This window comes from Ammospiza nelsoni, chromosome 6 (genome assembly GCF_027579445.1).
Source record: "Ammospiza nelsoni isolate bAmmNel1 chromosome 6, bAmmNel1.pri, whole genome shotgun sequence".
NCBI classification, from domain to species: Eukaryota; Metazoa; Chordata; class Aves; order Passeriformes; family Passerellidae; genus Ammospiza; species Ammospiza nelsoni.
Genome location: NC_080638.1, coordinates 64417551 through 64432832, shown reverse-complemented (window position 1 = coordinate 64432832; position 15282 = coordinate 64417551). Strand labels below are relative to the sequence as shown.

General features: G+C 50.5%; 1 protein-coding gene across 1 annotated transcript in view; it reads left to right on the top strand.

The window, feature by feature from the left end:
* Window positions 1-14945, top strand: part of TOGARAM1 (TOG array regulator of axonemal microtubules 1) — a 35828-nt gene extending 20883 nt beyond the window's left edge. Inside the window, exons 13-21 of the mRNA XM_059474953.1 lie at window positions 1157-1262; window positions 1602-1837; window positions 4525-4683; window positions 5621-5747; window positions 5890-6008; window positions 7842-8031; window positions 11350-11569; window positions 11851-11937; window positions 14044-14945. Of these exons, the coding sequence (XP_059330936.1) occupies window positions 1157-1262; window positions 1602-1837; window positions 4525-4683; window positions 5621-5747; window positions 5890-6008; window positions 7842-8031; window positions 11350-11569; window positions 11851-11937; window positions 14044-14285 (1486 nt within the window). The 3' untranslated portion in view covers window positions 14286-14945. The remainder of the gene's footprint in view (window positions 1-1156; window positions 1263-1601; window positions 1838-4524; window positions 4684-5620; window positions 5748-5889; window positions 6009-7841; window positions 8032-11349; window positions 11570-11850; window positions 11938-14043) is intronic.
* Window positions 14946-15282: the final 337 nt, after the last annotated feature.

Below are 15282 nucleotides of genomic sequence, written 5' to 3'. Positions count from 1 at the left end.
GCATGGCACTGGGCAGGGAGGGAATGGGGCTGGGCACGGGGCTGGGCAGGGTGGGCACAGGGCTGGGCAGGGCGAACATGGGGCTGGGCACGGCTGGCACGGGGCTGGGCATGGCACTGGGCACGGCTGGCACGGGACTGGGCAGGGAGGGCACGGGGCTGGGCAGGTGTGGTACACAGCACAGGGCAGAGACAGCCAGGGCACTGAGTGAGAGAGGAGAGAAACAGGGTGGGAAACGGATTTGTAGGGAATTTTATAGTTCGACAGAGGATTTGCATAGTATGTGTTTGTATGTGAACAAATACATACTGGGTAAATATAAAAGTTTATAAAAATAGGAGTTTTTAAACCACCTCTCAGTTACCCCATCTCTGGGTCAGAAAAGGACTAAATCCAACAGGGGGATTCAGTCAAGTTTGAGATGAAGGGATCATTGTAAATTAGGGCTGGGAACTGGGCTCCAGAGGCCTGGGGAGTCAGTCTAAGGGCTGGAGAGGCACCAGCAACACCTTCCTGGGGCTCTGTGTGCAGTCAGCAGCCCAGCCTTGGGGCTCTGTGTAAAACCAACAGCCCAGCCTTGGAGCTCTCTGTGGAATTACCAGCCCAGCCTTGGTGCTCTGTTTGGGATTAGAAGCTCCTTTAGGTGCTCTGTGTGGAATTAGCAGCTCATCCTTGGTGCTTTGTGTGGAATAAAAGCACCTCCTGACTTGGGATGTGCTTACAGAGCTACTCCCTTCAGTGTGGGGAAGGAAACAGATCCTTTAATTGCCACTGCTGCCAGCTGGGAGCAGAGCTGGGGTGTGGAAAATACAGATTTGCTTGGAGAGTTTCCTGTTTTATTTCCTGCCTGGCAGGGTGGGCAGGCCCTGGCACAGGTGCCCAGAGCAGCTGTGGCTGCCCCTGGATCCCTGGCAGTGCCCAAGGCCAGGCTGGGCACTGGGGCACCCTGGGACAGTGGGAGGTGTCCCTGCCATGGCAGGGGTGGCTCTGGGTGGGGTTTGAGGTCCTTTTGAACTCAGACCATTCTGGGATTATTTCTCATTGCTTTATTTTGCCATCCGCTTTGTTTGCTATTTGATTCCTTAGAACTCCACACTTGAATATTTTAATGAGGCTTTTCAAATGAATGGAAATTAAATATTATTTTTTCACACAGGGAGAAGAAAATTGAAGGTCTGAACTTTGTCAGGTGCTTGTCTGCCTACCATGCCCCTATTCTGACTGCAAAGCTCCATGAAACAACTCTGGCTGTGGCTCAAGAGGTTAAATTTTCCTATCAGAATATTCCACTGGCCCTCTGTGTGTATATATGTATTTTACAGCTCTCTGAAGTGATTTATGCTCACCTCTGGTGAGTTTTCCTCAACTGAGCAGTCTCAAGGATGATTTGAAACTCAGAGGCTGAGAAAATGTAGATTTTAACTTTATAACATTTTTATGAGTGTGTATTTTAACTCTCACCCATTGTGAATCAAGTTAGAAATGTGTTTCTCAGTTGCTTGTAATGTTACTTAAAATGACAAAGGGCAAAGATGAATATTTATTTTGAAGTCTCTCTGATCAACATTATTCATTGTTTTTTGGGTTTTTCCTGTGTGCAGGTCAAGAATTTACGCTCAGGTGTTTCTCGAGCTGCTGTGGTCTGTTTAGGGGATTTGTTCACCCACCTGAAAAAGAGCATGGATCAAGAAGTAGATAATGCAGTAAAAGTCCTTTTGCACAAAGCTGGGGAATCCAACACTTTTATAAGGGAAGAGGTAGACAAGGCACTGAAGGCCATGGTTAATAATGTGACTCCAGCACGTGCACTTTGTTCTCTTATAAATGGAGGGCAAAGGTAATTCCTATAAAGACTTTATAAAGAATATTGTGAATAGAGTAATTTATCAAATGTAGGCTTTTTACCATCAAATCAGAGTGCAGTAGACAGAAATGTGAAAACCAGTAAATCAGCTGTGCTAAACCTCTACCCAGGGCAATGTTTGTTGGCATAAATTGAATTAAAGCCCCTCTGTTCCTTTCTGTGCATTGTGTAAGAGGTTGGCTGTTGATTTTAGTGTATTTTCTGGCTGTTTTGCATCACTTCAGTGATTTTATTTGCTATTACTGTATATTCTTGGGGAGCTGCTGTTTTGCTTTGCCTGGTAAAGCTGACATCATGTTCTTTCTTTTCCTCCTTTGCTCTGCAGTCAGTTCCTGCCTTGGCCACTTCTCAGCACCTCTCTTTATTTAGAAAACTGATTTATAACTTCCACTTCTCCAGCTGCATCTATCTTGCTTGATTCCTCCTCTCTAGGCTGAGCCTTTGTGTCTGCATTTTAATTTCCTTCTCAGTGCCATTCTTTTGTGGAGTTAATTCCCTTCTTTCCCTGGCCCTGATCAGTCTGTTTTCCTTTTCCATCCTCATTCACTGCTCACCACATCTGAGCCACCCCCTGGTGCTTCCTCTCCTCTCTGCCAGCCCTTGCTGACATTTCCAGGCTCCATTTCCCTTCATGACACTTTTCAGGTGCTCCATTCAAAATCTCTCCACAGATTTCCTGCACAGCTCCAACCCTCAGAGTTGCAAATGTTCTCTTTTGTTTCCTGGGCAGCTGCTTGCTGGGGATACATGGATTCTGTCTCCTGACAGCTCTGCTGCACTTCCCTGCTCTGTAAACTGAAAGGCAGAAGTCAGCCTTGGGATTTCCATTCTTTATGAATTATTTGGGTTCAGACTGATTTGGGGTGGATGTCCCACCCCTGGAATAGTCCAAGGCCAGGCTGGACAGGGCTGGGAGCAGCCTGGGGTAGGGAAGGTGTCCTTTTCCATGGATTTGTGACCTCCCAACACAAAGCAGGCTGATTCCATAATTGTGTGAATTCAGGAGCAGCAGGCAGGAACTGCCCATGGCTTCATTCACACCAAGGGGCAGTGCCCTGTTTGGGTTCTCCCTTCTTGGCCCCAGAGCCCCTTGGCCCTCCTGGGCAGGGCTATCTCTGCCAGACCTCCCCACCTTCCCTGAGATCCAAACTCACCTGCTCAGGGCTTTTCTGCAGGGATTTGTCCCCTCCACTTGGTGAGTTTGTGCAGGTTTTCTGCTATCTGAGGCATCAGAATGAGCTGAATACTGCCTTTGGGCACAGATTAACCTGTTCACAGCTCACACTTTCCCAATTCATGGAGTACAGGATGTTTTTAATGGATCACACATCAGGGCATGGCCTAAAGGTGCAGCTTTTCTAGGCCTGGCTTTAGGAAGCTCTGGCCATGGAAAGCTCCTGGAGCACAGGCAGCTGCAGCTCCAGAGGCTGTGACAGGAATATGGAATGACCCTTCAGAGGGGAAACCTGTGTCTCAGTAGGAAGTGAGAAGGATTGTCTGACACAACTGTAATTCCACAAGGGATCTTCTCTCTAAGTTGGGCTGAGTTGCTTAAATTCACCACAACACAATCCTTCAGTTATGGTGTCACTTACAATTCATGGGACCTCTTAAATGCACCTGGTTTCTGCTCAGCTCCTTTCCAGCCCTCTGTGATCATGGCTCTAGTGCTGGCAGCCTGACTAGACAGAAATACTGATTCTTCATCAGCTCCAGAGTTGGGTTTGACTTTGCCAACAAGAATAATTCCAGTGGGAGGTGTCCCAGCCCATGGCAGGGCGTGGAACAAGATGAGCTTTGAGGTTCCTCCCCATCCCAGTCTGGGATTCTGTGAGCAGAGTCCTGATCCAAGAGCATGATTCCAGGATAGAGCTGAGAGTGGTTTTACGTCAGGAATTTTAAAATCCTGTTTCTTACCTGTATGCACTGTGTTTAACTCTAGGGTGTTGTGTGCACACAAATGTTCTCCAGCCGTTTCCATGACCAGGGGCTTGTTTCCTTCATGGAGTGAGGTCTCTCGGCCTCTCAATTCTTGTTTTCCCCTTGAAAGTGCAGCAGGAGTTACAAGTTGTCCTCAAAGTAGCATTTTTAATCCAAATATAAAACTGGAGATGTTAGAGTTTGCAGGATTTTGTTCCTGAGCACAAGTGGGACCAGCTGGGGCAGCAGGATTTAGATAAAAGGATCATTTGCTGCACGAGTTTGAAAGCTGATTCTGGCTGTTCTCTCCCTTGCATCAGCACAGGTGTTTATTTTGTGCAAAGCAGGGATCAGGAGACTCCTGCAGGATCTTTAGGAGTCGATTGAGCTCTGCTTTAGTCAATTTTAAAGTGACATCAAGTCAATTTGCTTTAGTCAGTTTTAGTCAAGTGCCCAGGTGTGTCTCAGAGCACAGGGGCCGGTTTGTCATAGAGCTCGTCGAGAGAACAGTCATATGCTTTGTGAAATGAAATTATCTAAATGAAAGCTAGAACTGAAACTCCAACCCCCCCTGCCCGAGCCCAGGGATTGTTGGAAGGTGTCCCCGGCTATGGCAGGGCTGGCAGGGGATGGGCCCGGAGGTCCCTTCCAGCCCATCCCCGGTTGCAGGGTTGGTGTGGCTGGGAGCGGCCCCGCAGGCTGGGCCGTCCCTCAGGCTGTCTCCCTCCGTCCCTCCCCAGCCACCTGCACTCGGCAGTGAGGAGATGCACAGCCCAGCACGTGGGGGACATGGTGCAGCGCCTGGGCCCCGAGCGCGTGCTGGCCGCGGGCCGGCCCGTGGCTGAGCGGCTGCTGCCCGCCATGGCCAGGTTTGTGCAGGACAGCTCCCAGCAGACACGGTGAGCACTGCTGGGGACAGGAGCTGCCACTGAGCCCCTGGGGTGTGGGGTGAGCACTGCTGGGGACAGGAACTGTCACTGAGCCCCTGGGGTGTGGGGTGAGCACTGCTGGGGACAGGAACTGTCACTGAGCCCCTGGGGTGTGGGGTGAGTGCTGCCTGGGGACAGGGAACTGTGCCCTGGGGTGTGGGGTGAGCACTGCTGGGGACAGGAACTGCCACTGAGGCCCTGGGGTGTGGGGTGAGCACACCTGGGGACAGGGAACTGTGCCCTGGGGTGTGGGGTGAGCACTCCTGGGGACAGGAACTGTCACTGAGGCCCTGGGGTGTGGGGTGAGCACTGCTGGGGATGGGGAACAGCCCCTGGGGTGTGGGGTGAGCACTGCTGGGGACAGGAACTGTCACTGAGCCCTGGAGCTATGGGGTGAGCACTCCCTGGGGACACAGCCCTGCTGCCTCTGGAGCTTTGCCCTAGGGGCTGGATGGGTTAGGAGGGAAAAGACTGGGGGAGCCGTCAGGGTGGATGGGCCTGGAGCACCCTGGGCTAGTGGGAGGTGTCCCTGCCCCTGGCAGAGGTGGAAGGAGATGGGATTTAAGGTCCCTTCCAAACAAACCTTTGAGTGCAGCTGCTATCCCAGCACTGGTGGGACTGTCAGGGTGGTGCCTGTGGCAGGAATCACCTGGTTACCTCCCACACACACTGGCTGAGGAGGAGAGGGGCTCACAGGATGTGCTGTGCTGGGCACAGAGGAGAGGCAGCCACAAATGCTTCCCAGCTCCCTCAGGGGTTCTGGAGCCCCTTCCCAGCTCCCTCAGCCTCTCCTGGGGCTCCATTCCCTTCCCTGGACACAGTCTCCCTGCACCTTTCCATTTTGGAATAACACACCTGGAATGACAAAGCCAGTCCCTGTTCTGGATGTCCTGGTGCTCTCCTGCAGGTACTATGGGAGGAGGATGCTCTTCAGCATGATGGCTCATCCTGACTTGGATAAAATCCTGGAGAAGTTTGTGCCCCCCAAGGATTTGCCTTACATTAAGGAAACTGTTGGCAGCCTACGAGAGAAGGTGTGTGGGAAAGCTCTTGTGTAGCACCTGGGCAGCTGGAGGTGTCCTGGGGACTCTTGGGTGTGGACAATTGCAGCACTGCAGCCACAGTGATTCCCTGTGCTTCCCCTGGTCCATGAGTTCCTGCTGTGCCTTTGTGCAGGGCCTGGGGGAGATGCCCTTGGATACACCCTCAGCCAAAGGGAGGCGTTCCCAGACTGGAAGTGTTGGACATTTGAGGTCGTCCTCTACTTGCAGAGATGCTCCCATCATCCCAGACAGGTAATGAGCTCCATTACCCTGTGAGGAACCTGGCCAAGGGGGGAGCACAGAAACCACACAGGGCTGGGAAAGTTACACATCCCTCAAGGAAAAGCAGAGTCTTGATCTAACTGTTAGTGACTGGAGAACAGTGACATGAATATGGTGATTACAGCAGTTATGATGGGCTACAGGTAACAGTTAAGGCATAGATTGGTTCTGCTGTATGAAGATGCTCAGCACAGAAAAGTCTATAATGCATTGTAACCTAAACTAAGGGTGTCCAGGGCTGCCTGCAGCTGGAGCTGACAGCTGTGGGCACAGCTCTGTCACCCACGGCCCTGGGCTGCTGTGACACCTTGGGTACAATAAACTGCATTTGGAGAGCCCCTGGAGCCCCACATCCCTCATTCAGGCTCTTGCATGGATCCATGAAACATGAGCTGCCATCAAGGCCAGGTGGGACAAACCCTGGGCTCTGGGGTCTCAGGATAACTGTGGGGAGGCCCTGTGGTGCACACAGGTGCAGGATGGTGGGAAGCTGTGTGGATTAATCCTGCCTCGAGCAAAGACAAACCCATCCCTGGGGCTGCCTCTGCTCAGGGGCCTGGCTGCCCCTGGATCCCTGGCAGTGCCCAAGGCCAGGTTGGACATTGGGGTGCCCTGGGACAGTGGGAGGTGCCCCTGCCGTGGCAGGGGTGGCACTGGATGGGATTTGAGGTTCCTTTCAACCCCAGCCATTTCATGGGTTGTGATTGAATGAGCTGAAAAAGAAGCACCCCCAGATTAAAAGCGAGCCAAAAACTGCATCCAAGAACACAGAGTTCAGAGGGCTGTGACTGCAGTGTCTCTTCAGAACCAGATTTCTTTAACACACCCTCCACAGTCCAAAATAATAGCTGGTTCTACATTTACTGATCAATTTTGATTGCTTGTTCTATTCCCCATTCAAGCCTTGTGTTCAGGAGTTAGGAGTGAGGTCATGACTGCCTGGACGGTCTGTAAATACTTGGACAGAGAGGTGATTCCACAGGTTTTTTAATTCTTTCCATGACTCCCTAATGAAATCAGGTGCCACAAGAAATTTGTTGTTAAATATTCTAGGAAGAGCTATTGGGTTTTCAGCTCAGCATGGAGAGATGCTGTGGTAGCACCTGCTCTGGGGTCAGCCTTGAAAGTACTCTGGGAATAAAGATTTAAACTGCAATAAGTTTTGGGGGGATTGTGACCCACTGATGTAAGGGAAGTTCCTAATTGTTCCCAGTCACAAAACCAGCTGCATTTGGAGCAGAGAGGATATGAGACTTTGGGAACAAAATTACTATTGGGTGATTGTGTCACTGTTCACAGGGGTCTTATATTGAAGGAAGAGATGGAGATCTGACTCTATATTTCAGAAGGCTGATTTATTATTTTATGATATGTATTACATTAAAACTATACTAAAAGAATAGAAGAAAAGGTTTTCAGAAGGCCAGCTAAGCTAAGAACAGAAAGCAATGAATAACAAGGGTTTGTGGCTTGGACAGAGAGTCCGAGCCAGCTGACTGTGATTGGCCATTAATTACAAACAGCCACTTGAGACCAATCCCAGATGCACCTGTTGCATCCCACAGCAGCAGATAACCATTGTTTACATTTTGTTCCTGAGGCCTCCCAGCTTCTCAGGAAGAAAAAATCTTAAGGAAAGGATTTTGCATAAAAAGATGTCTGCGACAGGTGATTTCTTTTCAATTCACCACATTTAAGGTGAAACTTTGTGTTTACTTCTGATACTTGCACTTAGATGAGAAGAGAATGTGTGGGATGAGCCTCCCGTTCCAGCTCATGGAACAGCATTTCCCTTTGGCACAGGGACTGCACGGAGAGCCAGGAGGCCCCTCGGAGAGCAGCCCCTCGCAGTGCCCTGGAGAGCGAGGAGTACCTCAGGGACCTCGTGGGCTCACTGAGCGCCAGAGATTTCCGCGAGCGCATCCGCGGGGTGCGCCAGCTGCTGCTGGACACGGAGAGCAGCCCGGGCCTGGTGCTCGCCAGCATCGTCAGGGTAACCGGCACTGTCCTGGATGGAGGCCCACAGGGGGTGACTGTCCCCTCTGGGGCTCCGGCTGCAGGGTCACGGGGTGACAGTCCTCTCTGGGGCTCCGGCTGGAGGTCACAGGGGGTGACAGTCCCCTCTGGGGCTCCGGCTGCAGGGTCACAGGGGGTGACAGTCCCCTCTGGGGCTCCGGCTGCAGGGTCACAGGGGGTGACAGTCCCCTCTCTCAGGCTCCGGCTGGAGGGTCACAGGGGGTGACTGTCCCCTCTGGGGCTCCGGCTGGAGGGTCACAGGGGGTGACAGTCCCCTCTGGGGCTCCGGCTGGAGGGTCACAGGGGGTGACAGTCCTCTCTCAGGCTCTGGCTGGAGGGTCACAGGGGGTGACAGTCCCCTCTGGGGCTCCGGCTGCAGGGTCACAGGGGGTGACAGTCCCCTCTCTCAGGCTCCGGCTGCAGGGTGAAGGGGGTGACAGTCCCCTCTGGGGCTCCGGCTGGAGGGTGAAGGGGGTGACAGTCCCCTCTCTCAGGCTCCGGCTGGAGGGTGAAGGGGGTGACAGTCCTCTCTCAGGCTCCGGCTGGAGGGTCACAGGGGGTGACAGTCCTCTCTCAGGCTCTGGCTGGAGGGTCACAGGGGGTGACAGTCCTCTCTCAGGCTCCGGCTGCAGGGTCACAGGGGGTGACAGTCCCCTCTGGGGCTCCGGCTGGAGGGTCACAGGGGGTGACAGTCCCCTCTCTCAGGCTCCGGCTGGAGGGTGAAGGGGGTGACAGTCCTCTCTCAGGCTCTGGCTGGAGGGTCACAGGGGGTGACAGTCCCCTCTCTCAGGCTCCCAGAATCCCAGCTACCAGTGGAACAAAAGGGCCACAGCACAGGCCTGGGGTAGAACTCAGGGTAACTTTAATAAATGGCAAAACTCCCCCCTCCCCAAGGTGCCAGGACCCCAAACTGGGGGCAAACAATGGCTTATAAAGGGGGGCAGGTCTCAAGGGAGGATACAGCGTTCAACTAATCAGGAGAACTGTCATTATCATGCAAGAATTCTATTGTCAGTACATTGCAAGGGTTCCACATTGCTAGAGTTTCATACCTCCTCAAGATTTCTTGTACGTAGCTCCTTTAGGCACTGACTCATCCTTGTCCTCACAGCAGCCAACTAACTCCAGTTCCCCCTCAGCCAACCAATCCACTCCTTTATAACACTCTTCTTATTGGCTACAGGTATGGCCTGTTAAAATCAGGCCTGCTCCTAATCTTTAATAATTAACTTAGCTGCAGCTCTTTCGGGGATAAGATTACATTCTATACCACCTTCATTTACCCATGCTATATCCCCCTACAGAGACCTGGGGGTGGAACACAAGCTGAAGAATATAAGGTGTATAAAACAATGAAAGATTTCAAGGGAGGATAACAGCTTCAGTGAACTAATGGGGTTTGAAAGAATACAAAACTGAAGTTCCTAGGTGAAGGAGCAGGTTCAGGGAGAGATTGGCATTTCATGGAAGGAGGAGTAAAGAAAGTTCTGGGGAAGGGGTATGGGTAGAAGGGGTTTAAAACTTGGCAGAAAATAGGTAGGTAACAAACAAAAAACTAACAACTAAATAACAATAAAGGAACAAGTCTAGTTTTAAAGACATAAAATAAAAAATGGGCAACCTGTGCCATCTAAAGGCAGAGAAAAGGACAGCATAAGGAAATTACAAAATTACAAATTAAACAGCAAGCATATTAATAAAACTAAAAAGCTCACTACAACAGGTAACACTGGGATTCAGAGGGCTTAGAGCTGGGCAGATGCCTCAGGTTCAGCTTTTGTATTTTCACATTCTGTGCTGCTTTAGTGTGAGGGTCTGGGCTCCATATCAGGGGATGGTTCTGATGAGGTGCAGTTCTGAGCTCTGTGCACAGAGCAGGGAGACAAAACAATTCCTGCTCCAGCTGGGCACCAAGGACAAATGACCCAAATCTCAGCCCCAGAGCACAAACCCCGTGGGCTGGAGAGAGAAAAACAAGCAGGGTGGGACTGCAGGGGCTAAAGCTGGAATGGGACAATGAACTGCAAGGTGCAAATGGAGCAGAACTGATCCCAGGGACAGAGCCCGTGCCCGGCCGTGCATTTTGGGGCCATTTTGGTTGATCTTGGGTGCAGCCCTGGCTGGGCTCTGGTGCTGCCCAAGGTGGATCCATGGAGGAGATGCTTTGAATGAATCCCTGCTTTATTCTGGAGCTCCATCCAGCCTCTGCTCTGGGGCAGCCTGCACCAGGCATCAGGGTCACCAAGTTTTCTGAGAAAAGTCTTGGATCCTTCTTGGAATAAGGATGATGGACAGAGAACATTGAGGGTAGGGGGGGTCTGTGTGAGGCACTAAGGGAGGAAAGGAAGGGGACAGGAGGAAAAATGTGGAATTTTTCACTCAGGGCACTTTTGAACCACTGCCCTGAGAAGCTGTCTGACCCATCCCTGGAAGTGTCCAAGGCCAGGTTGGATGAGGCTTGGAGCAGCCTGGGATGGTGGAACATGCCCCTGATGATGGCAGGGGGTGGGATGGGATGGGCTTTAACATCTCTTCCCATGGAAAGCAGTCTGTGATTCCATGATTTCTGGAATCTTTGTGCTGTTTTTCACACCACTCTTGGGTAAATACCAAATATGGAATAGCTGTGAAAAAAGAAGAAAGGATTAATGTAAAACTGTCTCTAAGTAGTGTTACAAGTTTGTGTGTGGGAGAAGGTGAGGAAAGTGTTATGCCAAATTTGCTGTGCTAAAGCTCGGGATGAGGGTCCTGTCCAATAGGAAAGGAGGTTCTGTAGGAGAAAGAAACATCCAGCAGCTATAAATTAAAGACAAATACAATGAAAGGAAACCAAGCTTGTCCTCCAGCAGTGCCATATCTTTGTGTGGAATGATGGAATTGTGCTCTGGAACCTCCTGGTGTCCAATCTGTGGATGGGTTTGAAACTTTCAGACATTCCTTGTGCTGAACAGAGCCATGTCTCCCTAAAAATACTGGCTGGCAGGAACTCTGGGTCACAGTGAGAGTTACTGTGCCAGGAGTCACTGCACTGCAGGGCTTCAGATCAGACTAATGCATGCGGTTAAAATAGCAAATCTGGGTTCACTTGCTCAGAAATCATCCCAGGTGTTTGCATATCCCAGAATTCCAGAATCTAGAGTGGTTTGGGTCAGAAGGGACCTCACAGAACATCTGTTTCCAGCCCCTGGAGCTAGCAGAGCCATCATCAAGGTGGCCAATTAAAGGGCAGCACTAAAGCAGGTAATGAGCTTTGTTGATTCCCAGTTCCATGGCTGCTGCTTTGATGCTTTTCCAGATCTTTGACGCTTTCAAGCCTCGCTTGCACGACTCCAACAGCAAAGTGACCCAGGTGGCTTTGGAGGCCATGCACAGGATGATTCCACTGCTCAAGGACAATTTGTCACCTGTGATCAACATGTTGATTCCTGCCATAGTGGACAACAACCTCAACTCCAAAAACCCAGGGATTTATGCAGCTGCCACAAACGTGATCCAGGCTCTATGTCAACACTTAGGTGAGCAATTTATTTTCTCTTAATTTGAAACAGTTTTAATTGTGGTGATTAAGTTGTAAATTGAAAGGTTTACTCTTTCCAAGAGTTGCACAGAGTCAGAGTTGCTACACTGTAAAAGTCATTGGGTTTATTCTCACCACACAAATCACCTTGATACTGCTCAGTAGTGCTTTGGTTATTTTTCCATAGCATTTTCTTATTTACCTTTTCCCATATTATGTTTATTTCCAGATAAATTAATTTCCATTTAGGAATTTATGTGTTTTGCTCTTTGCCTTTAGACACCTCCCTGCTCCTGCAGCCGTTCTGCACAAAAGCCCAGTTCCTGAGTGGAAAAGCAAAGCAGGACCTGACAGAAAAGCTGGCTGGTAAAGTGCTGCTGTCCTTTGCTTCTTGGGTTGGTTGGGTTCTCTTAATTAGGAAAATTATTGCAAGGTGGAGGTGGGTCTGTACCTTCCCTTCTGTCTCAGGAGGTTGTGCAGCAGTTGTCACATTTCAGTTCCTTAATGGAAATCGGAGCTATTGCTGACAAAACAAAGGATTAGTATCAACATTAGTGTTATATAGTCAGATGGAAGATCTATAACTACCTGGAACTTATAAATATTTATAAATATATTAAGGATCTAATTTAAATGTAAATACCTCATCTATTTAAATACCTTAAGGATGAACATTTATAAGTACCTTAAGCATATAATAATTTTAACATGGCACTGTATTCCCTCTCCCAGTGCTCATTCCCTCATGCTCTTGCCAGGAATCAGAGTGGTTTGGGTTAAAGGGACCTCAAACCCCAGCCAGTGCCACCCCTGCCATGGCAGGGACACCTCCCACTGTCCCAGGGTGCCCCAATGTCCAGCCTGGCCTTGGGCACTGCCAGGGATCCAGGGGCAGCCACAGCTGCTCTGGCAATCCCAGCCCAGCCAGGAATTCCTCGAGAAAAGCTGAATTTCCATGCTTGAAATGAACAAGGAATGTCTTTATGAGGAATATGCTTGAACCAAACATTTCCTTGGCTCATTTTCAGAGCAGTTCTGTGTGAAATGGAACTCACTAACACAGTGAACAGGCTGTTCTGGAAATATCCCTAAATTTGAGGGTGTTAAACAGCCTTTAAGCAGTCCCTCTCTAGCTGGGATTTTTATATTATATATCAGAAGAGGCTGTTCTGTCAGAAAGAGAAACATTTGCTAATGAAACACTGAATTCATTCGTGAGGAAAATATTTCATCCTATAAACATATATATTTATTTTATACATATTTTATATGTATGTGTGCAGGACCAGGAGCTGGACTTGTGATCCTTGTGGATATTCCATCCGCAGGATATTCCATCATTCTATGATTCTATATTTACAGTATAAGGCTGCTTTTTTCTTAAATATCTACTGCTTATTTGTGAGATAGAGGGGAAATTGGAAATACCAGACCTTACACTGTGAAAAATAAAGGTCCTTATGAGAATCCTAACTGAAAAAAACTCAACCTAAAATCTCCTTTATTTCTTTGAGTTTTTTAGCTTAATGGAAAAGTGTAATTATCAGCAGCACTGCTGCTACTGTGTGAACTCCTGGGAGGAATAAAAGGAGTGGTTGTGGGAAAATCTCGTATTTTTTATGGGAGCTGATGATGTTGCAACTGCAAACTTGTGTACAGCAGCAGTTTGAGGAGATGATTTAAGTGCTTTTAAACCCCTCTCAAAGGCGGGGATCCCATAGAAATTGTAATTTTAATGAATATTTTATTGGAGAGCGAGTACTGGAGCTGTACCCCCCTCAAAGCTGGGGATCCCACTGAAATTATAATTTAAAGTAATATTTTCTCGTGGCAGAGCTGGTGCCAGAGCTGTACCCCTCTCAAAGGCAGGGATCCCATCACAATTGTAATTTAAATCAGTATTTTCTCCTGACAGAGCTTGTGCTGGGGTTGTACCCCTCTCAAAGCTGGGAGTCACATCTAAATTGTAAATTAAAAGAATATTTTTTGCAGAGCTTGTGCTGGAGCTCTACCCCTCTCAAAGCTGGGGATCTCATCAAAATTGTAATTTAAATGAATGTTTTCTTCAGAGTTGCAAGATGCTGGAGCTGTACCCCTGTTGAAGGTGGGATCCCATTACAAGTGTAACTGAAAATGAGTGTTTTCTCCTGGCAGAGTTCGTGCCAGAGCTGTACCCTCTCATAGCTGGGGATCCCTTTAGGAGTGTACCTGAAATTGGTGTTTTCTCCTGGCAGAGTTGGTGCCAGAGCTGTACCCTCTTGTAGCTGGGGATGCCATTACAAGTGTCACTGAAATGAGTGTTTTCTCCTGGCAGAGTTGGTGCCAGAGCTGTACCCTCTCGTAGCTGGGGATGCCATTACAAGTGTCACTGAAATGAGTGTTTTCTCCCGGCACAGCTGGTGCTGGAGCTGTACCCTCTCAAAGCTGGGGATCCCATCAAAATTCTAATTTAAATGTAATATTTTATTGCAGAGCTGGTGCCGGAGCTGTACCCTCGGAAGCCCTGTGCCGTGGAGCAGAAGGTGCTGCCCGTGCTGTGGCACCTGCTGGGCAGCTCTGCGGGCGGCGGCTCCGTGCCCGGCCCCCGCACGGCCGCGGCCGCCTTGGCCCAGGCGCTGTGGGCACAGATGGGCCCCGGGCTGCTCGCCCACGCCGCCGCCCAGCCCCCGCACATCAGGAAGAACCTGGAGGAGCTTTTGGAGACGGGAACGTAAAATTGTGAAATGGCTGCCCCAGGTGAAGCTCCAGCGCCGCCTGAGCCGGGCACATGGACGGACGGTGCTGCCGGGACACGGGCGGGAGCAGCCCTGAGCTGGGCACGGTGCCTGAGGGAGAGCCCCAGAGCCGGGCTGGGCTGGACTGCACCGGGAGAGACACCGGAGCCAGGCTGGGAGAGCCTGGCAGCTGAACTGGGCTGTGCTGGGAGAGCCTGGGGAGCTGAACTGCGCTGTGCTGGGCCAGCCTGAGGGCCTGAAGTGGGACAGTGTGCGGGGCTGAACTGGGCCATGCTGGGAGAGCTGTGCTGGGCACTGTGGGGCTGGCTTCCCTCATTGTCACCAGCATGGCCATGGAGAAGCCGCTCCAGCCCATCTGTGCTTCCCTCCAGAGCCTCCAGTCCAGGACCTGTCCCTGGATTGCCTGTGAAGAACCACACGGTCACATCAGCACTGTGCTGTACATGGAGAAGTGGAAGAGAGTCCTGGACACAGGGATGCAGTGCTGTTTGTGCAAAACATGTATTTTTGTACCCCCACAGGCAGTGGTGCAGTATTTGTTGTCTCAGGGCTGGGCAGTGGGGAGAATGAACCCTGACCCTTCTCCAGCTGCGGGCTCTGGACACATTGGACTGAAAAATAAAGGGATTTATTTCTGTACAGGGATGTATTTCTGCAAAGGGCTGGGGAGGACGGGCTCAAGAGCTGCTCTGCTCAAAGAAACTCAGTGACAGTGGCTGAACACAAGCCCAGGCATGCCAAGGTGGGCAAGAGGCCAAAGGCACCTGGCCTGCACCACGAATAGTGTGGCAGCAGGGCCAGGACAGTGGCTGTCCCTTGTGCTGGCACTGCTGAGGGACCTCCAATCCTGGGATTGGCTCTGGGCCCCTCACTTTAAAAGGGACATGGAGGGGCTGGAGTGTGTCCAGAGAATGGAACAGAGCTGGGCAGGGGCTGCAGAATCCCTGAGGAGCTGGGCAGGGGCTGCAGAATCCCT